The 25415-nt window shown below is 36.1% G+C and overlaps 1 protein-coding gene across 1 annotated transcript in view; it reads right to left on the minus strand.

Moving 5' to 3' along the window:
- The window catches only part of GDPD1 (glycerophosphodiester phosphodiesterase domain containing 1), a 55617-nt gene that overhangs the window by 28539 nt on the left and 1663 nt on the right, over positions 1 to 25415 (minus strand). The window contains exons 2-3 of the mRNA XM_047080538.1: positions 13714 to 13756; positions 1074 to 1209 (exon numbers count right to left, since the gene is read on the minus strand). Coding sequence (XP_046936494.1) covers positions 1074 to 1209; positions 13714 to 13756 — 179 coding nt within the window. The remainder of the gene's footprint in view (positions 1 to 1073; positions 1210 to 13713; positions 13757 to 25415) is intronic.

Below are 25415 nucleotides of genomic sequence, written 5' to 3' on the forward strand. Positions count from 1 at the left end.
ACCTATGGATTTGGGGTGACAATGATGTGTTAATGTAGGTTCATAGATTGTACCAAATGTAACACTCTGGTGCAGGATGTTGACGGGGGGTTGGGGGGAAGGGATGGCTGTACATGTACAGGTTCAGAAGTTAGTGGAAACTCTGTACTTTCTGCTCAATTTTGCTGGTAACTGCTCTAAAAACTAAAGTCTATTAAATGAGAAAGCATGGAAAAATGTGTATCATGCCATAATGTTGAAGTGTTTAAAAACACAATATACATAATATACAGTAGGATCATAACCATGTAAAAAACATACAAGATATACATACAGATAGTATTCTGTTAACATAAGTTTTCTTTAGGTGGTAAAATAAAGCATTTATTTCCCCATCCATTTATCAGTCTTTACTATAATGGCATGTAAACCACTAAAATCAGATTTCCTATCCTTGAAGACTAAAATTAATTCATATATTTAATCTGAATCAAATAAATTGTAGAATACTTCAAGCAAGTTGAATTTTAGTAGTTTTACATTTGAAGACTTTGGTAATTTTGTTAAAATATTTATAAAAATAAGTCTCCAAGATGTATCCACAGGTGTCTGTAGTAAGTACAAATCCTCACTGGAAATTAGAATAGTTTTCTTTTTTTTTTTTAATGTTTATTTATTTTTGAGAGAGAAGGAGGGAGAGAGAGAGAGAGAGGGAGAGAGAGCATAAGCAGGGGAGGGGCAGAGAGAGAGAGACACACACACACACACACACACACACACACACACACACACACATACACACACACAGAATCCAAAGCAGGCTTCAGGCTCTGAGTTGTCAGCGCAGAGCCCAACACAGGGCTTGAACCCATGAACCGTGAAATCATGACCTGAGCTGAAGTTGGATGCTTAACGAACTGAGCTACACAAGTGCCCCTAGAATAGTTTTTAAAATTTTCTTTGACATTCATTATTTAATCACTATCATTTATTTTTTATTATTTATTGAAACACTATCTGGCATTCATTGTTTTTAATAATCTTACAGGCTCTAGTATCTATTAGATAGTAGTTTATCATGCATTGTTACTTACACAGTACTTGAGATCAGAGATGTTTACATTGACTCCAGTTGATCTCTTTAGATTCTCATCATGTGACACTACAACTTGTTCATCTTTTGTGATATGGCAGTCCAATTCCAGCATATCAGTTCCAATTGTAACTGCACTGAAGAAATGCAAAGAATAATGACATTCTGAAAGTTAAGTAAACTTAACTTTGTCAGATGTAAAAATTTGGAGTTATAAATCAAATAGCAAAAAAATCTCTTAACGCTAAAATTTCTCTACACTGTCATCTACTAGATTTATTGATGTGAAAATATTCTAAAGTAAACACATAACAAGAGAATCATGTTACCCCTTTCCATAACCCACTATCCATATTCCTGACAACCCAGTATAATGGAAAGAACACTGGATCAGGGGGCACTTGGCTGGCTCAATCAGAAGAGCATGCAACTCTTTTTTTTTTTTTTTTAAGTTTATTTATTTATTTTGAAAGAGAGAGAGAGTGGGGGAAGGGCAGAGAGAGAAGGAGAGATAGAAACCAAAGAAGGCTCCATGCTGTCAATGCAGAGCCTGATGCAGGGCTCGAACTGACAAACCGTCAGATCATGACCTGAGCCAAAGTCAAGAGTTTGAGCCCGACATTAGGTGTAGAGATTACTTAAATAAAAACTTAAAAACAATAAAAATAATAAAACACTGGATCAGAAGTTAAAAAAAGTCTGGATATCAGTTCCTGCTTTGCTATGAACTTGTTGTATAGGGGTACCTGGGTGGCTCAGTCGGTTAAGTGTCCAACTCTTGATTTCCACTCAGGTCATGATTTCAAGTCCCATGTTGGACTCAGCACTGACAGTGAGGAACCTACTTGGGATTCTCTCTCTCCCTCTGTCTCTGCCCCTCCCCTGCTCATGCACTCTCTCTCTCTAAACAAATAAATAAACTTAAAAAAAATCAACACACAAAAATCAGTTATGTTTCTGTATACTAACAATGAACAATCTGAAAAGGAAATAACAGAACAATCCATTTACAATAGCATCAAAAAGAACAAAAAATTCTTAGAAATTAACTTAACCAAGGAAATAAGAGACTTGTACAATGAAAACTACAACACACTGCTGAAAGAAATTAAATAAGATACACATACATGGAAAGACATCCCATATTCATGGATTAGAATGCTTATTATTAAGATACATTGATCTACACATTCAATGAAATTCTTATAAAAATCCCAATGATTTTGCAAAAATAGAAAGATCCATCCTAAAATGCATATGAGAAGCACCTGGGTGACTCAGTCAGAAGAGCATGCAACTCTTGATTTCAGGGTTGTAAGTTTGAACCTCACTATGGGTGCAGTGATTACTAAAAATAAATAAATAAACAAACTATAAAATGCATATGAAATCTCAAGGAAACTCAAAGAGTCAAAACAATCTTGAAAAAGAACAAAGTTGGAAGACTCACACTTCCTGATTTCAATATTTACTACAAAGCTACAGTTATCAAAGCAATATGGTGCTGGCATAAAGACAGACATATAAATCAATGAAATAGAATAGAGTCCAGAAATAAACCCTCTCATATACTGTCAAATGATTTTCAACAAGGGTACAAAAGACAATTCAATGAGGAAAGGATAGTCTTTCAACAAATGGTGCTGGGAAAACTGGATATCCACACGTAAAAGAATGAAGTTGGATCCTTACCTAACACCACATTGAAAAATAAACTCAAAATTGATCAAAGACCTAACCATAACTCCTAAGAAGAAAAAAACCTTTAGAAGACAACATACAGGAAAAGCTTTACCACACTGGATTTGGCAATAATTTCTTGGCTGTAACAACAAAAGCACAGGAAACAAAAGAAAACAACAAAAAAGACAAACTGTACTTCATCAAAATTAAAAATTTTTGTGTACCGAGGATGGTATCAACAAAGTAAAAAGGTAGCCCACAGAATGAGAGAAAATATGTGCAAATCATCTACCTGATAAAGGATTAATATCTACAGTATATAAAGAACTCCTTAAAAAAACCTCAACAACAAGAAAATAACCCAATTCAAAAATGAGGAAAGGAACTGAATAGATATTTCTATAAAGAAGACATGCCAATAAGCACATGGAACAAAGATAAACATCACTAATCATTAGGGAAATCCAGTCAAAACCACAATCAGAGGGGCACCTGTCTGGCTCCACTGGAAGAGTATGTGATTCTTGATCTCGTGGTCATAAGTTCAAGCCCCATGTTGGGTTAGAGATTACTTAAACTTTAAAAAAGAAAAAAAATCCCACTATTTCACACACTTTTGGAAGGAAGAAAGGAAGGGAGGAAGGGAGGAAGGAAGGGAGGAAGAAGGGAAGGGAAAAAGAAAAAAAAAAGTATTGGCCAGGATGTGGAAAAATTGGAACCCTTGTATACTGTTGGTGGAAATATAAAATGGCAGTTCCTCAAGACAGCTAAACATAGATTTACCATATGATCCAGCAATTTCACTTCTGAATACACAAAGAAAAAACTGAAAGCAGGTACCTGAAATATTTATACAACCATGTTCATAGAAGTATTGTTCATAATAGTGAAAATTAGGAACAACTTAATTGTCTATCAGCTGATGAATGGATAAACAAAATGTGATATACCTACAAAGAAATATTATTCAGCCTTTAAAAATGAAGGGAATTCTGGGTAGCCTGGCTGGCTCAGTTGGTAGAGCATGAACTCTTGATCTTGGGGCTTGAGGCCTATGTTGCATGAAGAGATTATTTAAAAATAAAAAAAAACCTTAAAAATAGGAAGGAATTCTGATATATGCCACAACATGAGTGAATCTTTAAGGTACTATGCAAGGTGAAAAAAGCCAAAAATAAAAATACAAATATTCAATGATTCCACTTATATAAAGGTACTTAGAATAGTCAAATTAATAGAAATAGAAAGTAGAATGGTGATTACCAGGAGCTGGGGGGAGAAGGTAAGGGAGTTATTAATTGAATGGGTCCAGAGTTTTGATATGGAAAGATGAAAAGTTCTGGAGATTAACAGTGGTGATGGTTGCATAGTAATGTGAAGATTAAATGATACTGAACTGTACACTTAAAAATAATTAAATGGCAAGTTTTATGTTGCGTATATTTCATCATGATAAAATAAAATTTTAAAAATTGGGGAAAAAAAGAAAAATTGAAAGGATCAGATCAGACAATCTCTAAGTTTCCTTTCACATCTAAGATCCTATCACTTTTATAAAGGGTATATCACAGTGGTTAAGAGCACAAACACTGAGCAAAAACAAGGTAACTATGTGAGGTGATGGATGTGTTAATTAACTTGATTGTAAGAATCCCTTCACAATATATATACATATCAAATCATCACACTGTATATTTTTTTGATGTTTATTTTTGAGGGAGAGAGCAGGGGAAGGGCAGAAAGAGAGGGAGACACAGAATCTGAAGCAGGCTCCAAGGCTCTGAGCTGTCAGCACAGACCCCTAACGGCTCGAACTCACAAACTGGGAGATCATGACCTGAGCTGAAGTCAGACGCTTAACCAACTGAGCCACTCAGGCACAGTGGTTAAATACCTTAAATATATTATAATTTGTCAATTATACCTCAATAAAGTGAGGGGGGGCGGGAAGTATAGACACTGGAGTCTGTGTTCAAATACTGGGTCTGCCACTTACTTGGGCAAGTTATTTAGCTTCTTTATGCTTCAGTTTCCTTGTTCCCAAAGCCATGATGACACTATTAGCTCTCTGTACCTCCTTACAACGTACCTTACCTTCCAAGCAGCCCCACACTCTTTCAATACTCCCTTTGCCTAGAATGCCTGGGTGGCTCAGTCGGTTAAGCATCTGACTGTTGGGTTTTGACTCGGTCATGATCTCACAATTCATGGGTTCACATCTGGCTCTGCACTGACAGCGCAGAAGCTGCTTGTGATTCTCTCTGTGTCTCTCTCTGTCCATCCCCCATGCTCACTCTCTCTCTCTCAAAAATAAGTAAATAAACAACAAAAAAGAATACTCCCTTTGCCTGAAATGCCTTTTGCAGAAAGACAATATACAATAAAATAATAGACACAAAGTTGAACAGGCACTTCACAGCTGAGGATTTCCAAATGGCCAATAAGTGTATGAATAGATGTCCAAAATCAAATGTCAAACAGGGAAATGTAAATTAAAACCACAATGAGATAGCATTACATATCCACTAGAATGGCTAAAATTAAACAGCCTGACAATAAATTAGCAAGACAGTGGAGCACTGGAATCCTCATGTATTGCTGGTGTGAATATAAATTGGTACAATCACTTTGGAAGGTATAAATATAGACTACCATGTGATCCTGCAATTCCACTTCTGCTAAGTATATATCTGAGAGGGATGAATGCATTTGGCTATTAAAAAACAGATAACATTACTTCACACATCATGGGTGAATCTTACAGATATAAACTGAAAAAAGAAAAACCTGACACAGAAGTATAAATACTGTATGATTACATTTATGTTTTCAGGAACTAGCAAAATCAACTTATCATAAAATAATAGAAATATAGAATAACAGAAATTGAGTAATGGCTATGTAGGGGCAACAAGTTGGACAAGTGTCCAACAAGTGTGGACTGGGAAAGGTCACAAGGACACCTTTAAGGGTGCTATAAATGTTCTGTATCTTTATCTGGGTGGTGGTTACAAAGGTACATACATACTAAAATTCACTGGGCCAGGGGCTCCTTGGTGGCTCAGTCGGTTAAGCATCCAACTTGGGCTCAGGTCGTGATCTCACGGTTCGTGAGTTCAAGTCCCATGTCAGGCTCTGTGCTGTTAGATCAGAGCCTAGAGCCTGCTTCGGATTCTGTCTCCCTCTCTCTCTGACCCTCCTCTGCTTGCTCTCTCTCTCTCAAAAATAAACATTAAAAAAATTCATCAGACTATATACTTAGATTTTGCATTTTATGGGATGTATATTTTATACAACACAAAACAGTTTTTTAAATGTTTATTTATTCCTTTTTGAAAGAGGGAGAGAAAGAGAGAGAGCAGGGGAGGGCCAAAGAGAGAGGGAGACCAGAGACCGAGAATCCCAAGCAGGCCCTGTCCTTCAGCCCAGAGCCCAATATGGGGCTCCAACTCATGAACCGTGAAATCATAACCTAGATCTAGTTTACTACTGTATTCCTAGTGCCTGGACACAAGACCTTGCACAGCTGGTACTCTGTAAGTTACTTGTTAAAAAACCTCTGAATGTGTAAAATGCCCACATAGCACTTTATGCACTAATCATCGCGGGTGACACTTCAAAATAAAGAAAAAGTAAACATGGGTGAAACAGGGAGAAAGTTCTAGAAACACTTTTTTAAAATTCAAGAATGGAAAGAGTAGAGCTGTGGTGAGCAGAGGAGGTGAGAAGACACAAAAGTAGATAAATTATGTTTGTGCAATATAATCCCATGCACTTAAACCACAAATACCAGTGGTTCATAAGAGGTCAGGTCTCTACAACTGTATATTAAATTCCTAGAGGAAAGGCCTATGTCTGTTACATATTTTCTAATGTTCACGATGTGGGGCATATTGTAGGTATCCAACACATTTCTTTCTTTTTTTTTTTTTTTTGATAGAGAGAGAGAGACAGTATGAGTGGGGTAAAGGCAGAGAGAGAGCGAGACATAGAATCTGAAGCAGGCTCCAGGCTGCCAGATGTCAGCACAGAGTGCACCCGACACAGCGTTCAAACTCACGAACCACGAGATCATGACCTGAGCTGAAGGTGGACACTTAATGGACTGAGCCACCAAGGCACCTCATTTCTTAATTTTTTTTAAATGTGTGTTAATTCACTTGGTTAAAAAAGAAAGAATGAGGGACACCTAGTTGGCTCAGTCAGTTGAGTGTTGGACTCCTAATTTTGGCTCACGTCATGATCTGTAGGTTCAGGAGTTTGAGCCCTGCATTGGGCTCTGTGCTGACATCACGGAGCCTGCTTGGGGTACTCTCCCTCTCTGCCCCTGCCCCACTCATGCTCTCTCAAAATAAATGAGAGAAAGAAAGAAAGAAAGAAAGAAAGAAAGAAAGAAAGAAAGAAGAAAAGAAAAGAAAGAATGAAGTCATGGTAAGTGGAATCCAGTGGACCCTAGATTAGAAGATTAAGATCCTTGGCCATCCCAGATCTAATGATTCTAAAATTATATAGCTGCCAAAATTTGCCTTTGGAGTCAACCACTTACCCATTTTCTCTGACTTCACCTACCTCTGATGATCCACTCCAATTAGGATCCCATTCCCAATTCCCATCCTAGGGGCGCCTGGGTGGCTCAGTCTGTTAAGCATCCGACATTTGATTTCAGCTCAGGTCATGATCTCATGGTTTCTGGGTTTGAGCCCTGCATCGGCCTCTGGGCTGACAGCCTGCAGAGCCTGCTTGAGATTCTCTCTCCCTCCCTCTCTGCTCCTGATTGTATGCACGTGCTCTCTCTCTCTCAAAATAAATAAATAAACTTAAAAAAAAAAACAACAAAAAACACCAATTCCCATCCCAAAGGCCACTTGATGCCTTATGCCAAAATCTCATACTGCTCCCCTACTCCTCCCTAATTAACACTCTTTTTCAGTGTCCTAATTACTACTAGTTGTTAGGAGAAAAACAAACCTGGCTCCTTAATGTAATTCTTACTAAGATGTAAATAATTACCTTTATGTTTCCTCTTCTAAAGGATATCCACCTTTAAAAGAGAATATTTGGGGGCGCCTGGGTGGCGCAGTCGGTTAAGCGTCCGACTTCAGCCAGGTCACGATCTCGCGGTCCGTGAGTTCGAGCCCCGCGTCGGGCTCTGGGCTGATGGCTCAGAGCCTGGAGCCTGTTTCCGATTCTGTGTCTCCCTCTCTCTCTGCCCCTCCCCCGTTCATGCTCTGTCTCTCTCTGTCCCAAAAATAAATAAACGTTGAAAAAAAAATTTTTTTTTAAAAAATAAAAGAGAATATTTGTTTGTCAATTGTGTATGCTAGAACCACAAATGGATAAAAATAAAATCCAAAAAGAAATAAGCAAACAAAAACAGATTTTAGGTTCATAGAATTACTTTTCTGTATTTTTAAATTTCCTTAAATGTTGTTGTTATTGTGTTCAGTTTTTTTTAAAAAAGAATAAAAAATGTAGAAACTGTAAGCAATATATACAGCCAGCAAACAGTTTTGAAATAAAACCCTAAAATCCTTTATATAACTAAAAAAAATTGCTACTACTAATTTTTGGGCTTGTGCATATCTTCCTTTTTCTTTTCTTTTGTTATTTTTTTCTATGAGTATGTGAAGGGAGAGTAAGAGCAGAGACTATATTTTCCTGTATTAAAAAAAAATTATACCTTCTACCTAAGAAATCTAAGTATTAAGCTTGCCATTAGCTGAAATGTTGGCTATTTTTAGAAATGTTTAGGAATTTGTATAAAAAATATTTTCCACTTATTGTATGCTTATCTCTTATTAATAAGCTAATAAAAATTCAGAGCAATAGTAAGTGCATCCAGGACAATTTGTAAATTATCCTAATAAAATTATCCCAAATTTGATACAGAAATAGCTAGAAAATAGCAAGAAAAAGGAAATTTTTTTTATTACTTTGGCCTTCAAAATTTTCCATAAGTAACAATATGCATCTACTTCAATTGAAGCACTAGATATTTTATAGCTGAATTTCTTTCTTTTTATAATATAGCTGAATTTCTAACAAGCTGATTACAAACATAGAAAAAGGGAAGCCAAGGCTTCAATACTACCAGAAAAAGAAATAAAAACTCTAGCTCTAAAAGATATGAAATTACTTGAAATTCCAGAGAAACAATACATAACAACTTAAAACAGGCCCTATATTAAGGAATTTATTTGAATCTCTTTAATTCCTCACAACATTGAGGTTTATTATTATTTCCATTTCATAGATGAGAAATTAGTACTGTATTAATTAGATATTCTGAAAAACATAGCATGAGAACCAGGTCACTGATTAATTACTTTGACTGCCTGCCAACTTACACTTCCAGCTATTGCTAAAACAATTTGTTTCTTACTTTTACCATTCATGTTAATACCATGGGGATCAAATTGTCCCATGGGTATTTACAAAGGCGGCCTGGTTTAATAACCTAGTTTTATTACCTCTTAGGAGCCAGATTTTATATACTCAAGGGCTTAGTAACTGTGTGTGTGTGTGTGTCTGTGTGTGTGTGTGTGTGTGTGTATTACAGTTCCTTAGTTTTTGGTTCTATGCTTATTATGGATGGGGTTCTGTCTCCTTCATCTGTCTTCTGTTAATATTCTGCTTTGCTCTTAAGTTCCCCATTCCATGTATCATTTGGTAAGCAACTGGTGAGTCTATTAGCACCAGAACTAGGTGTTAGGGACTGAGAGATCAATATGGAAGGATTCTTGCTACCAAAGGAATCACAGAGGAGCTATATTCATAACCTAAGGTGTTTGTGAAAGCATTTTATAAACCACATTACAGGACATTTTGTAAATTGTGAGATGCAAAAAATAAAGAAAGAAAAAGCAAGCAAGCAAGGAAGCAATTGTGAGATGCAATTATTTCTTTGTCAGTCCTAATTACTTCTTTAGCCCCACTATTGAATTAATTTTCCATACATTCTTAAAGGTCCTTTCAGTTTCCTAGACATATTTTGTCTGCATAGCCTCACATCTTAATCTGAAATATTGCACATTTTTTTCCGCTTTCTTTCTTTCTTTCTTTCTTTCTTTCTTTCTTTCTTTCTTTCTTTCTTTTTTTTTTTGACTAATCTTTGCACCCAATGTGGGGCTCAAACTCACAGCCAGAGATCAAGAGTTGCGTGCTCTACCAACTAAGCCAGCCAGGCACCCAAACACTTCACATTTTAAAAATAGCTTCTTCCTCTGTACCAAATGATAACTCTTCTAGTCCTGGTATCTTTTCAATTTTCTGGTGAATCTTAACCAGGCTTCCCCGACCAACTATTTATATTTTCTTTAATACCTTCTTCTCTTCACTTCTGTGTCATAATATATATGCTCTGTAAAGTGTATATCTACACATGCACATAAATAAGATCTAAATTTTAGCTGTTCATTATATTTTTACTACCTCTCTCTCAACTATTTATCCTATCAAAGATATACCGTACTTAAGCACAGTATCTTTTGTCGGTTATGTATTATAACTCCTTTTAAATATACTGTACCTTAAAAATAGTATGTTTACATGATTTTTTCTTGCTGCTCATGAAGCAGCTATTTAAAAAAAAAAAAACTCCTAGAAGTTAAGAACTAATAGAATATTAGTTAAGGAACTAACAGAATATTTCTAAATGAAAACAAAAGTATTCATTGATAGCAAGAGCATTGATACATACATAAGATAAAACAAAACACAAAAACCACTACCAACAACAAATCTTAAAAAGAGGTTAAAATTAAGCTTATTGGGGAAAAGACAGTCTCTTCAACAAATGGTGCAAAAAAAAGTGGACAGCTACATGCAAAAGAATGAAACTGGGCCACTTTATTACATCATACACAAAAAATAAAGTCAAAATGGATTAAAGACTAAATGTGAGGCCTGAAACCATAAAACCAGGAGAAAAACCTAGGCAATAATATTTTTGACATTAGCCTTAGAAACATTTTTTCTAGATATGTCTCCTCATACAAGAGAAACAAGAGCAAAATTAATCTATTGGGACTACACCAAAATAAAAAGCTTCTGCACGGCTAAGTAAATAATCAACGAATCTAAAAGGCAACCTACTGAATGGGAGAAGATTTGCAAGTGTCATATCCAATAAAGGGCTAGTATCCAAAATATATAAAATATGATACAACTCAACACCCCAAACCCAAATAATGCAATTTAAAAATGGGCAGAAAAGGGGCGCCTGGATGGCTCAGTCGGTTAAGCATACAACTTTGGCTCAGGTCATGATCTCGTGGTTCATGAGTTCGAGCCCCAGATAAGGCTCTCTGCTGTCAGTGCGGAGTCCACTTCAGATTCTCTATTTCCCTCTCTCTCTGCCCATCGCTCACTCATGCTCTGTGTCTCTCTCCCAAAAATAAATAAAACATTTTTTAAAAAATGAGCAGAAGATATGAAAAGACATTTCTCCAAAGGAGACATACAGATAGCCAAGAGAACCACGAAAAGATGCTCAACATCACTCATCATCAGGAAAATACAAATAAAAACTACAATGAGATATCACCTCACACCTGTCAGAAGACAAGTCACACAAGAAATGGGGTACCTGGGTGGTTCAGTGGATTGAGCATAAGACTCTTGGTTTCAACTCAAGTCATGACCCCAGGGTCGTGGGATTAAGCCCTGCATCAGGCTGCATGCTGAGTGTGGAGCCTGATTAAGATTTTCTCTCTCTCTCTCTCTCTCTCTCTCTCTCTCTCTCTCTCTCTCTCTTTCTCTCACTGCTTCTGCCCCTCTTCTCCACTTGCTCTCTCTCTCTCTCTAAAATAAAAAAACAAAACAAAACAAAAACCCCACAAGAAACAAGTGTTGGCAAAGATGTAGAGAAAAAGCAACAATTGTGTACTGTGGGTAGGAATGCAAATTGGCACAGCCACTGTGGAAAACAATATGGAGGTTCCTTAAAAAGTTAAAAATTACAAATAAAATTACCATATGATCCAGTAATTCCACTACTGGATATTTACCCAAATAAAATGGGTAATTCAAAAAGATATATGCACTCCTATGTTTATTACAGCATCATTCACAATAGCCAAGATATAGAAGCTACCCAAATGTCCATCAACAGATGACTGAATAAAGATGTGATACACACACACACACACACACACACACACACACACACACAGTGGAATATTACTCAGCCATAAAAAATAATGAGATCTTGCCACTTACAACATGGATGGACCTAGAGGGTATAATGCTAAGTGAAATAAGTCAGACTGAGAAAGACAAATACCATATGATTTCACTCATATGTGGAATTTAAGAAATAAGACAAATGAACGAAGAAAATAAAAAGACAAACAACAACTAAACATAGTAAATGTAATGTTGTATCTATCAAGTAAAAACCACCTAAATCAGACATTCTTTGAACATCAAAAAACTTATCAGACGATCACAGTCTTCAAAGATAAAATTATTTACATTCCATCCTTATAAATAACTTATTATACAAATACAGTATCCTTAGGAATAGTTTATTCTAACCAAGTATTTTAATGTTATAAATAAGGGTGGTTGGTAAAAATTTAACCAAAGATATGGAGAAAAACTTACAAAATAATATACTTTAAACATAAAGAATGCTTAGAATCACTCAAAGTTATAAGCATTTATCCCCCAGATATTATATATATCACTACATCCCAGGCATCAAATATTTGATAAATCATAGTATATTGGGTACATACCCAATATGCGTCTCAGTGTAAACTGTACAAATAAAGTGATTCGTTGATTTTTTTTTTAACTTAGAGTAATTTAAATGAGTCTGGAAAGGTTTTTCCACAGACAGGAGGAAAGTTTTTGCATTTTTAGAGATGTAAGAGAATTTGAGGATTATAGCCAAATGCACTGTATTATAGAACAGGAAGAATAAACAATGACGAACACAGGAAGACAGGATTTAGATGAAACTAGAATATGGAAAACCAGTACATTTGGACCTGATAACAGGAAAAATAAACTCTAAGGTGCTTTTTGTTATTTTTATTTTTAAGTAATCTCTATGCCTGAAGTGGGGCTCGAATTTACAGCCCCAAGATAAAAAGTCACATACTCTATTGAGTCAGCCAGCCACATCTACATTTTAAGGTGTCTTTGAATGATGAGAAACAGAAACAGAACAAAACTTAAGCCAAATTCTCCTGATTTCTTAGCCCCAATTGTATGCATAAACATGGCTGAATAAATATATAAGAAAATATTTTTCTTACTAAATATGGAAAGGTAATGTCTTCCATGGGGTTTAACTTTTCATATTCCCTGCCTTATTTTCCAGAGAAAATAAAACAGTGTTTTCACCATTACCACAGACTGATGATGATCATTTACTCTAAGACAAAGAACAAGGTATCAATCAGCTTTCATTCCTGTCTCTCCTGTTGCTTCTCTGTGAGGTGCCCTAAAAGAGATCTATGTGAAATATGAATAATTGAAACACCGAAAAAAGTGTATCTTATTCAGAAAAATAAGATCAGCACTCATAAAGCTTCAAACAAGAAAGACCAGATTACAGGTTCAGGTCTGTAGAAGAATTACAGGGTAGACACATAACCCTATTCATAAACAGCAATCAGTGTAACAGTTGTTTCATTTTCTCCTTTTCTCTTTCTCTCCAAGACTAATTAGCATTACACACAGTATGTTCCTTGTTACAAATGTCTTCTTTCAGCTTTAGAACTATAGTATCTTTTGATTACCCACAACTCTGATCTAGTTTTTCAGTTATGCAGAAGCCAAACACTCTTTGTAACACTTCAGACTAGCTAAATTAAAAAAAAAAGGGGGGGGGATTTTAATAAAATAGAAACAACTGTCACAAGTGGATGCTATGTGTATACTATCTTCACTTTGTGAATCTTTATCATAAAGATAAACTGTAAAAGAATACCTTTTTATATACTTACTGCTGAAAGGCTGCCATTGTATTCTCCAAATTTTCTCCAGCACCTGTGAAAACATTCCATTTAAACTTCATTTACTTAGCTAATTTGAACTTTTTATTTTTCTAGAAATTCACTTTAATAAGATACATCTAGTGAATCTTGATGTCTATATACTATGAAGACATCATAAGTGTTTTAAAGAATGTAATGGCATTTTGAATTTTTTTTTTTTTTTGGCTGCACCAGGACGAATGAAAGATTAAAACAAAGCCACAGCAACACAGAAAGGTTAGAAGAACCTAAACATGATTTTTAAGCTACAATATCTTGACAGAAGAGGACTCGGTACATATACACCTCCTCAGAAAGGGTTAAACTATCTCTCCTCTGCACGCGCATACTTTATTATGCATTTCTCTAATAAAGACATTTATTATACTACAGCATAAATTATTAACCTGGCTCCTCCTTTTCCTCAGAATTAGCTGAAAAGAAGTGACTGGTTTAATCACCCTGGCTGAAGGCAGTATAGGGTAGTAGTTGAGGGTGGAGTTAGGATCTTTGTTCTCAAATTATTTGATATTTGCATGACCTTGGTAAAAGCTACATAACCTCTTAGTGGCTGAGCTTCTTTATAAAAATGAGGGGCGCCTGGCTGGCTTAGTCAGTGGAGCATTGACTCTTGATCTCAGTGTTGTGTGTTTGAGCCCCACATTAGGGGTAGAGATTACTTTAAAAATATATAATTAAAAGATTTTTTTTTTAATTAAGTAAATATACCCTCAACGTGGGGCTCAAACTCAAGACCTAGATCAAGACTCACATGCTCTACTGACTGAGCCAGCCAGGTGCAGCCTCCCTCGCCGCACTCCCTCCTGCCAAATAAAATCTTACAAAAAAAAAAAAAAAAAAAAAAAAAAAAAGAATGAGGTTAATGATGGCACCTGTCTCATAGGATTGCTGTAATTAAATGAATTAACATTGTCAAGTGCCTATGTCAACAATTTTAAAACATGATAGTTTTTCCCGTTTTAATATCTCTGAAGCTAGGGTGATTTTACAATGGATGGTATGTACTAGTTTATTTGACAAGATTTTTTCTTAGCAGCACATTAAAAATGTGCATTTTATAACTAATGGCATTAGGTTCAATGAAATACAGTAAAACCCTGGTTTGCAAGCATAATTCATTCGGGAAACATGCTTATAATCCAAAACACTCATATGTCAAAGTAAATTTCAAAGACCACTAGCTCAACTGTGACATTCAGTGTCATGTACTACTCGTATTGCAAGACATTGCTCATTTATCAAACTAAAATTTATTATAAATGTTTGCTTGTCTTGCAGAACACTTGCAGAACAAGTTGCTCACAATCCAAGATTTTACTATAGTGAAAATTCAGTAAAAGTAAAGGATTACTGCTATTATTATTACTAGTAATTAGTGCTTGGTGAATGTCCATTGACTAATGAATGAATAATATTGCAATAACAAAAAGGACACAGTATATAATATATACTAGGCAGAATCAATTAACATAACATGCTAGCCACAAGTTTTAAAATATTTTAAAACTAAAAGATTTCAGTATTACTAATTAATGGAATGCACAGGTCAAATACTTAGGAAATATTTTTCCAAATACTTCAGAAAACAATTTCTTCTTAACAAAAAGAAACACTTCAAGTTTAGGGTACTGTTCAAGTATTACCATTAACATCTTTTACATACAATACCATCTGGACATATTTGTGAGAGTATTAAAATATTCTTCTTCTTTTATACTGCTAGATTGTATTTTTTTGACAACCTAATAATCAATGGAAACACAAGGTATGAAGAAATGAATATATTAACCTAATGTTCTAAAGCTCCATAGTTTAGCAGAGAGAAAAGAATATCCATATGAAAAAAGCTACTTTGATTTTAGGTTCTCTTAGTTACTAGAGTTGATGCAGATGAAGTAAATAGGAAGATTATAGTTTTTTTTCAAAAGTAAGTGCTCTTTTGGGGTGCCTGAGTGGCTCAACTGGTTAAGCGACGGACTTGTGGTCATGATCTCATGGTCTGTGGGTTTCAGCCTTGTATTGGGCTCTGTGCTAACAGCAAGATGCCTGCTTGAGATTCTGTCTTTCCCTCTCTCTCTGCCCCTCCTCACTCGTGCACACAAGCTCTCTCTCTTTCTCAAAATAAATAAATAAACTTAAAAAAAAAAAGTAAGTGCTCTATTGAGGTTAAATGACTTTTATTTTCTTTGATAGATTAAATGACTTTTAAAAATCTAGCTGGCGTGGGGCACCTGGGTGGCTCAGTCGGTTAAGTGTCTGACTTCAGCTCAGGTCATGATCTCACAGTTTGTGAGTTTGAGCCCCACGTCAGGGTCTGTGCCGACAGCTCAGAGCCTGGATCCTGCTTCGGATTCTGTGTCTCCCTCTCTCTGCCTCTCCTAGCTTGTGCTCTATGTCCCTCTCTCTCTCAAAAATAAACATTTAAAAATAAATAAAAAAAATAAAAATCTAGCTGGTGTTTGTTTTAAAAACTATAGAAATATGTTATATTTGGATAATCAATATTCAAGAACAAAGCACTCTAGAATATGACCAAAAAAGACAAGAGTGCTCTAAAATGGTTATCAGTAGGTTAAATAAGTTAAACTACTGACTGCTTTTTGTGCCAAAAAGCAAGGAATTTAAAAGGATACAGAAGCCAGTTTGAAAAAGTTCTCATTGGCCAAACCAGGGACAATGTTATCACCAAAATAATGACAATAATCATCAAATAAAACAGAATATGTTGAACCCACTCCCGAAAAAGAAAGAAAACATTGAGCCCATTTTACTAAGTACACTGAAAGTCTGATGAAGAATGGGATACACACGTAGTTTCAAAGAACCTCCCTACAAAAATACTTATCCATTACAAAGAAAAAAGGAGTAATTTCAAATGGAAAAGTTTGGCAGACACCAGCTTCCCTCTTCATCAAGAGATCGAAGTAAATAAATATCATTAGCCTTCAAGCTGACTTCTTGTGTCTTTCCATTTTCTTTGCTTTTTGGCACAATAACAAATCAAATAGCAGTTATCTCCAGGTGGCTGGAATACAAGTGATTTCTTTTCTAACATGCATTCTTTTATATCTTACAATCCCTCTACAATGAAAATGCATTACTTTAAAAATAGTTGGGAGAGGGGCGCCTGGGTGGCTCAGTCGGTTAAGCGGCCGACTTCGGCTCAGGTCATGATCTCGCAGTCCGTGAGTTAGAGCCCCGCCTCGGGTTCTGTGCTGACAGCTGAGAGCCTGGAGCCTGTTTCAGATTCTGTGTCTCCCTCTCTCTGACCCTCCCCCATTCATGCTCTGTCTCCCTCTGTCTCAAAAATAAGTAAAACGTTTAAAAAAAAATTAAAAAAAAAATAGTTGGGAGAATCAAAATCTTAAGCACACGGCATATATGCTGAAACCTGGAAAATTCTCTTCACCACAGCCTCCCAATATTTCTTAACCTTAATACCAGAATGAATTCAATTCTCAACTCCTCCATGAAGTAGTACTTTCTTACCACTTCAGATTACAATGATTCTTTTTACAGTCCAGAGTTACTGCCTTAAACTGTTCCCAACCATTTCAGTCTCAGGATTCTTTTACTGAGTACCTCAAAGAGCTTTTAATTATGTGGATTATATCCATTAATAATTACATATTAGAAATTGAATATTAAAAAATTGTTTAAACTTTTTTTAAAAAAAGTAATCTCTATGACCAAAATGCGGCTCAAACTCACGACTCTGAGATCAAGTAACATACTCTACCGACTGAGTCAGCAAGGGGCCCACACTATAAAATTTTTAAATTTGCTTACCTGAAATAACAATAATAAACCCATTACATGTTAACAAAACATTTTTTTGTTAACATAACATTTTATGAAAATGAACTCTCTGCCCAAAAAAAAAATGTAATGATAAGAGTGACATTGTTTTACATTTTTGCAAATCTCTTTAATGCCTGGCTTTATAGACGGCAGATGCTCATATCTGCTTCATACATGTATATCAACCTTCACCCATATAGTCAGTTGGAAAAGAAATATTCTTTTTTTTTTTAATTTTTTTACATTTATTTATTTTTGAGAAACAGTGAGACAAAGCATGAGCGGGGGAGGGGCAGAGAGAGAAGGAGACACAGAATCTGAAGCAGGCTCCAGGCTCTAAGTGGTCAGCACAGAGCCTGACGCGGGGCTCGAACCCACAAACTGTGAGATCATGACCTGAGCCGAAGTCGGATGCTCAACCAAGTGAGCCACCCAGGCACCCCAAGAAATATTCTTTTTTGATACTGCACCAAAATTTAACAAGTGGTAGTTTCTTAAAAGTTAGCTGCAATATGGAATCTGAACCATATGAATGACGTTTTCATACTCTATTACATGAAAATCCATTGGTCCATCTTAAACTTTGAATGGATCTTTCACCCATGCATACTTTTATATCATGCATTGATTGGTCTTTTGGAAAATACGAATTTACTGAATCATGCTGCTCTTCTAAATGTTCAACATGTTTTATTATACAATAGGTTTTAATTTTTTTTAATGTTTATTTATTTTTGAGAGAGAGAGACAGAGCACTAGTGGGAGAGGGGCAGAGAGAGAGGGAAACACAGAATCCGAAGTAGGCTCCAGGCTCTGAGCTGTCAGCACAGAGCCCTATGTGGGGCTCGAACTCACAAACCGTTGAGATCATGACCTGAGCAAAAGTCAGACGCTTAACCCAACTGAGCCACCAGGGCACCCCTATACAACAGATTTTAAAGACACATTTGTTAATACCTCATCTCATCAGGAAAATCTTTAAGAAAGCTATGAAGCGTGCAGTGGATACAAGTTCTCTAAATTTCTAATTTTTGCTTGAAAACTCAAATGTAATCATTGGCACTGCCTTCAGACAAGGCAGCTAGCTTATTTTTTTTCCTAATGACAGACTCATTTTATAATTTTCAAGAACACATCTGCCAAATACTCAAGTCTGAATAACCAGTTTTAGTTTTTCAAGGCTAATTCAGCTCAAAATTCAAATGATTGCACAAGTAAGTGCTTTTCCTCAAGACAACCACCATCATACTTTGATATGCAACAAAAGTGTTTTGTGCGTGTACTTCCAATTTGTCACACAAAATATTAAAAGTTATGTGTACCCGAGGTGCCTGGCTGACTCAGTTGGTAGAGCATGTGACTCTTGATCTCAGGGTCATGAGTGCAAGCCCCACACTGGATGTAGAGTTACTTAAAATAAAATTAAATTAAAAAAAAAAGATATTTGCTTTAAAAAAAGTCATGTGTACTCAAGGGTTGAAATTTAATAACATAATTTTTATTAATGCATGAAAGATATTAAGTGAAGTTGCTTTTTAAAAAAAAACTGTGAGTCATTGTATCTGGGTGATGGGTTCGTGGAGTCTTAATATGTTTGTATGTTTGACTTGAAATTATCTTTTGGTTTGGGGTTAGGAAAAAATAGGATAGCGATTCGGTACTCTGAAATACATTTTCCCACAGTTAATTTTTACTAATATTTACATTCAAAGTCTGCATGTTTGTCTTTTATGTCTGCTTTCCATATTAATTTTAATTGTAATTCACTAAAACCTAACAGTTTAAGCATGAAAACATTGTTACTTAAGATCTTTGATTTTGTAAGTTTCTGAAATAGCTAGAACTAAATAAAATATTGAAAAGTCAATCAAGATATTAATAATTAGTAGAAGCTATCTATACACGGTGCTTAGCACTTTACATATTATTTCATTAAAACTCCACAACCAGAGGGGCGCCTGGGTGGCGCAGTCGGTTAAGCGTCCGACTTCAGCCAGGTCACGATCTCGCGGTCCGTGAGTTCAAGCCCCGCGTCGTGCTCTGGGCTGATGGCTCAGAGCCTGGAGCCTGTTTCTGATTCTGTGTCTCCCTCTCTCTCTGCCCCTCCCCCGTTCATGCTCTGTCTCTCTCTGTCCCAAAAATAAATAAACGTTGAAAAAAAAATTAAAAAAAAAACAAACAACTCCACAACCAGAAAAAAATTGGATATGGGCACATAGGCAACAAGGGGAACTACAATTCAAGCATAAGCCATGATTTCAGATTCCATCCTTTTTACCACTATGTGGCAGCTTCTATGCTGCCATTCATAGAACACCTTTATTTCAGTTTTACAGATAAGTTGTTCATATTGATCCTTACTCCCATATTCTTCTATTTGGTATTTGTTTGTAAAGCTTGAAGATAAATTCCACAGTGATAATACCCACAAATTACTTGTTAGATTCATATGGTGAAAGCCTGGAAGAGTAACTAAGGGACTAATTAAAAAGCATGCCATTCCTCTCCAAGGAATTATTTGGTGGTAGCTCTTCTTTCATGAAATTTTTGAATTCCTTTTGTTTCCAGTTAGCATATCATTTATGGAAGCACACTTGCCAGTAATTTTTCTTTTCCTTCAACAATCAGTTTAAACAATGCCTGGTTTGTGGGGTGCCTGGGTGGTTCAGTCAGTTAAGTGACCAACTTGGGCTCAGGTCATGATCTCATGGTTCGTGAGTTCGAGTCTCACGTCGGAGATTGGAGCCTGCTTTGGATTCTGTGTCTCTCCCTTTCCTCCCTCTGCGCTTGCGCTCTCTAAGTAGATAAATGTTAAAAAAAATTACAGGGTGCCTGGGTTGCTTATTTGGTTAAGCGTCAAACTTCAGCTCAGGTCATGATCTTGCGGTTCATGGGTTCCAGCTCCATGTTGGGCTCCGTGCTGACAGCTCAGAGACTGGAGCCTGTTCCAGATTCTGTCTCCCTCTCTCTCTGTCCCTCTCCCACTCTCTCTCTTTCTCTCTCTCTCTCTCAAAAATAAGTGAACATTAAAAAAAAGTAAAAAAAAAAAATCTGACTTCAGCTCAGGTCATGATCTCACAGTTCGTGAGTTTGAGCCCCACATCAAGCTCTCTGTTGTCAGCACGGAGCCCACCTCCAGATCCTCTATCTCCCTCTCTCTCTGCCCCTTTTCCCCTCTCTCTCTCACTCTCTCTCCCTTTAAAAAAAGAATAAACATTAAAAATAAAGGAAATAGCATTCTGCAGTTGCACCCTGAAACATGTCTCACATCAGGATATCAATTCTTTCTCTTCACCTCTTGTTCCCTCATTCCCTTGCTCCTATTTCCAGGGAATCTCCTTCACCTTTCAATGAGGTGTTTTTTTGTTTTGTTTTTGTTTTTTGAAGTTTATTTTTTTAGTAATCTACACCCAACATGGGGCTTGAACTCACAACCCCAAGATCAAGAGTTGTATGTTTTAACTAAGCCAGCCAGGTGCCCTTTCAACAAGAACTTCTTTCTCACTCATTTACTCAACTGGCTCACTCATTCCTACTGATGCCTTATTAATAATGGAGTCATTTATCATTTACTTAATAGAACTTTCCTGTTTAACAAAGCAAACTAAAATATACTTATTATTGGCAATGGCTGAATGATCTGAATACAATACCAAATTTTCTATAATGATATTTTTTATATTTAATTTTTCTAAATCTGAATACAATTTAAGATACATATCTATATATTATATATATCTTAAATCTGAATACAACTTAAGATATATATATTATATATATCTTAACAATTTAAGATATTTATTATATATATCTTAAGATATATATCTTACATATATATCTTAAATTGTATTCAGATTTAGAAAAATTAAATATAAAAAATATCATTATAGAAAAATTATTGGTTACTGGTTGGCTCAGTCGGTTGAGCATCTGACTTCGGCTCAGGTCATGATCTCGAGGTCCGTGAGCTCAAGCCCCGAGAAGGACTCTATGCTGACAGCCTTGAGCCTGCTTCAGATTCAGTGTCTCCCTCTCTCTCTGCCCCTCCCCCATTCACTCTCTCTCTCTCTCTCTCTCTCTCTCTCTCAGAAATAAACATTAAAAATGTTTAAATAAAAAAAGGAAAATTATTGAAATTATGACGAGATACACAACAAAAACCACTTATAATTAAAGAGAGCATACATGTGGTAGTTAGTTGGTAAATGCTGCCTATCAATATACAATTTGAATATCAATATACAGATTTGAATATCTTATGCTTTTGTGCTATTGATGTGTTTAATTTTTCTTATACCTGTAAATACATATTTCACTAGTTTTTTTTCTCCTTGAGATACAGAAACAGTTCTGCAGTGTTCCAGGGAACCCCTATTGAGAAATGCTCTTAGTATATGCCATCTCTAGTCCTTACAAGCTCTTTATGCTCTTATGTAAGTCATATATATACTGTTTCCAAGGTGAACTGTAAATGTTGAATGAACAAATGAATTTAGAAATGGAGAGGGGCGCCTGGGTGGCGCAGTCGGTTAAGCGTCCGACTTCAGCCAGGTCACGATCTCGCAGTCTGTGAGTTCGAGCCCTGCGTCGGGCTCTGGGCTGATGGCTCAGAGCCTGGAGCCTGTTTCCGATTCTGTGTCTCCCTCTCTCTCTGCCCCTCCCCCGTTCATGCTCTGTCTCTCTCTGTCCCAAAAATAAATAAACGTTGAAAAAAAAATTTAAAAAAAAAAATGGAGAAGGAACTTACTTTGTTGTTTGATTTATTGAATAATTTCATTTTTTAAAATGTTTATTTATTTTTGATAGAGATAGAGATACAGTGTGATGGGGGGGGTGGTACGGGGAGAGAGAGAAGGAGACACGGAATCCAAGCTGTCAGCACAGAGCCCAACGCAGGGCTCAAACTCATGAACCATGATATCATAACCTGAACCGAAGTTGGAGGCTTAACAGACTGAGCCACCTAAGTGCCCCCTGAAGTGAGACTCTTAACCAACTAAGCCACCCAGGCACGACCAGAATGCTATTTCCAACGACACTTTTGAGACTCAAATCCATGCTTCAATTTCTTCCTTGAGCAACCAATTAAAGTTTAGGACCCAGCAGCAGCCAGTGCCCAAGGGCAAACTAATCACTTGCCAAATCATTCTGTGGCAGGATACCCAGATAGTGACAGTACTCTGCCTCAAGATCAAGGGTAAAAGATTAGGAAGGTGGAGATTTGATGGGTTGGTCATTTTTTTTTTTTTTAATTATCTGGCCATTGAACCATAATAAATAGACTTTTTAAAAAGGGCTGTTGCTTAATTCAGTTGGCTCACAGAGATAGATTAAGGAGTATTAAAGCAAGTTATCTCCCTACTTTCCTACAATCGTATCTCTATCCAACTCAGTCGGCATCTGAAATAAATGTAAATACATTATGATTCAGAAAACATGTATTTAAAGGATATACTTCAAAATGTTAACAGAGATTGTGTTTTGATAGTAAAGTCTGAGGAATTATTTTTTCTTTTTTCATTTCTAAATTTTCCAAATTTTCTACAATGAACGAGTTACTTATGCAATTGCAAAGAACATTAATAAAATTCATATTTTTATGGAGAAATTAAGAAAATGAACTTTGAGAGCATTTCTTGCTCTCCATTTAATCCGAAGGGTGTATCTTTGATCTTATTGGTTTTTCATCAATACATTGTAGTTATAAAAGGTGTTCTTTGGTCAAAAATTTAGTAAACACATGGGAGGGATCTAGCATGCAGTAGATAATTAGCAAACAATAAGCTATTATTTTGATTGTGTTAAAATCTGTACTAGAAGTGAGAGACAGAAGCACTAATAAAATCTGAAACCTGCCTTGAAGAACTCAGTCTAGAAAAGAAACCAGATGTATTAACATATCCTATTACAATATAATGTAATACAATGTATGCTTTAAAGAGGCAAGAATAAAATAAGCCTATAGCATTTAATTTTTGAAACCTTAATTTCCTCTTTCAAGGACAACCAATCTTAGTAAAAGGCAGTATGTTCACTAAAACTTTGAAAACATAAGTATAGGGTGAGTTTATTCCTTCCCAATCAACTCATTTACTGCAAAATACATATGTGGATCTCTCGTATCCGTATTGGTATTTCTAAACAATTTCAGTTTTCAAAGTGCATTTTATTTATTTTTAATTTTTTTTAAGTTTATTTATTTACTTTTGAGAGACAGACAGAGACAGAGACAGAAAGAGACAGAATGAGCGTGCAGGGCCAGGGGCGGGTTAGAGAGACAGGGGGAGAGAGGATCCCAAGCAGGCTCTGCATCATCAGCACAGTGTCTGATGCAGAACTCGAATTCACCAACCATGAGATCGTGACCTGAGCCGAAATCAAGAGCTGGCAGCTTAACCAACTGAGCCACTCAGGTGCCCCAAGTACATTTTATATACCTAATCCTCCTAACAACCTAAAGACAAGCAAAGCAAACAGTCCCCATTTGTAAATAAGGAAACTAAGTCTTCTTCCCAAAGCTAACTAGTGGTATAAATTCAGAATTTGACCCAGGTGATAATGCTTTTACAGCAAACAACATAGAACACATTAAGGGTTTCAAGGTATGGCAATCATGGTGTATATACTTTGTACACATATTTTGATCAATGTTTTTATTTAACTTTGAGAGAGAGAACGAGTGGGGAGGGACAGGGAGAGAGGGACAGGGAAGGAGGGAGGGAGGGAGGGAGGGAGAGAGAGAGAGAGAGAGAGAGAGAGAGAGAGAGAGAGAATCCCAAGCAGGCTCCAAACCGTAAGTGCAGAGCCCGATGCGGGGCTGGAACTAACTAACCATGAGATTATGACCTGAGCTGAAACCAATAGTTGGATGCTTAACTGACTGAGCCACCCAGGTGCCCCTTGATCAATGTTTCAATCTTGGAATGGCCATACATCTAGTTTACATGAAATATCAGGTATTTGAAGTTAGGGTAAGAGAGAATTAGCCCAAATGTTAGTAATACACACAAGGAGACTAGTGATAGCTATTAGCAGTGTCCAAGACAAAATTTCAGAGTAAGCAAGGAGAGGACTCCTTCCTCGTCTATTATTTTCCAGAAATTTAGTATCTTGAGTTACAAAGTATTTTTTAGTAAATATCTCCTCTATTCACTCTAGATTCAATTGTATTACTTGGTGCACATACTCAACAAAAGCACTAACAACACAGGAACTTACCACATTGCGTTAGGACCATCATATAAGCAAACAGATTAAAGTCTGCAGATATTTAACAAGATTCTCATGACAGTTTCAGCTATATGTCTTTGAATATACAAATACTGATGCCATATTTACAAATAATGAATGGAAAATTCTATATAAAGGGTGAAATTTAAACAACTGAAATGACTTAATATCTAGAGAAAAATATTTTTGAAGTATTTCCAACAGTAAATGAGCATTGGAAATCCAGCTTATCCTGGTTTTGATACTGGCCTTGCTCATCTAGCACATTTTAACCTCAATAGAGTACTGATTTTTTTCACCTGTAGAATGTCAAAAAAATTCAAAGATTAACATGTATTTATTCTAAAATAAAATTTAGACCATCCATAATGACAGTTCAGATAGCTTTTTAGAGGATCTAGTTTTGTTTTTGGTTTGGGTTTTTAGTAAGCACAGTTTCCTTTTTTTTTTTTTTTAAATCAGTAAACATGGTGTACCTGGCTGGCTCAGTCAGAAGAGGGTGCAACTCTTGATCTTGCTGTCATGAGTTCAGGTCCCACACTGGGTGTAGAAATTACATACATACATACATACATACGTACATACATACACAAACTTAAAAGAGAACAAGCAACTATTTT

Source organism: Lynx rufus, unplaced genomic scaffold (genome assembly GCF_022079265.1).
Source record: "Lynx rufus isolate CCGP_SWC_20201006 ecotype Redwood Valley unplaced genomic scaffold, mLynRuf1.p SCAF_18, whole genome shotgun sequence".
In the NCBI taxonomy this organism is placed as follows: domain Eukaryota; kingdom Metazoa; phylum Chordata; class Mammalia; order Carnivora; family Felidae; genus Lynx; species Lynx rufus.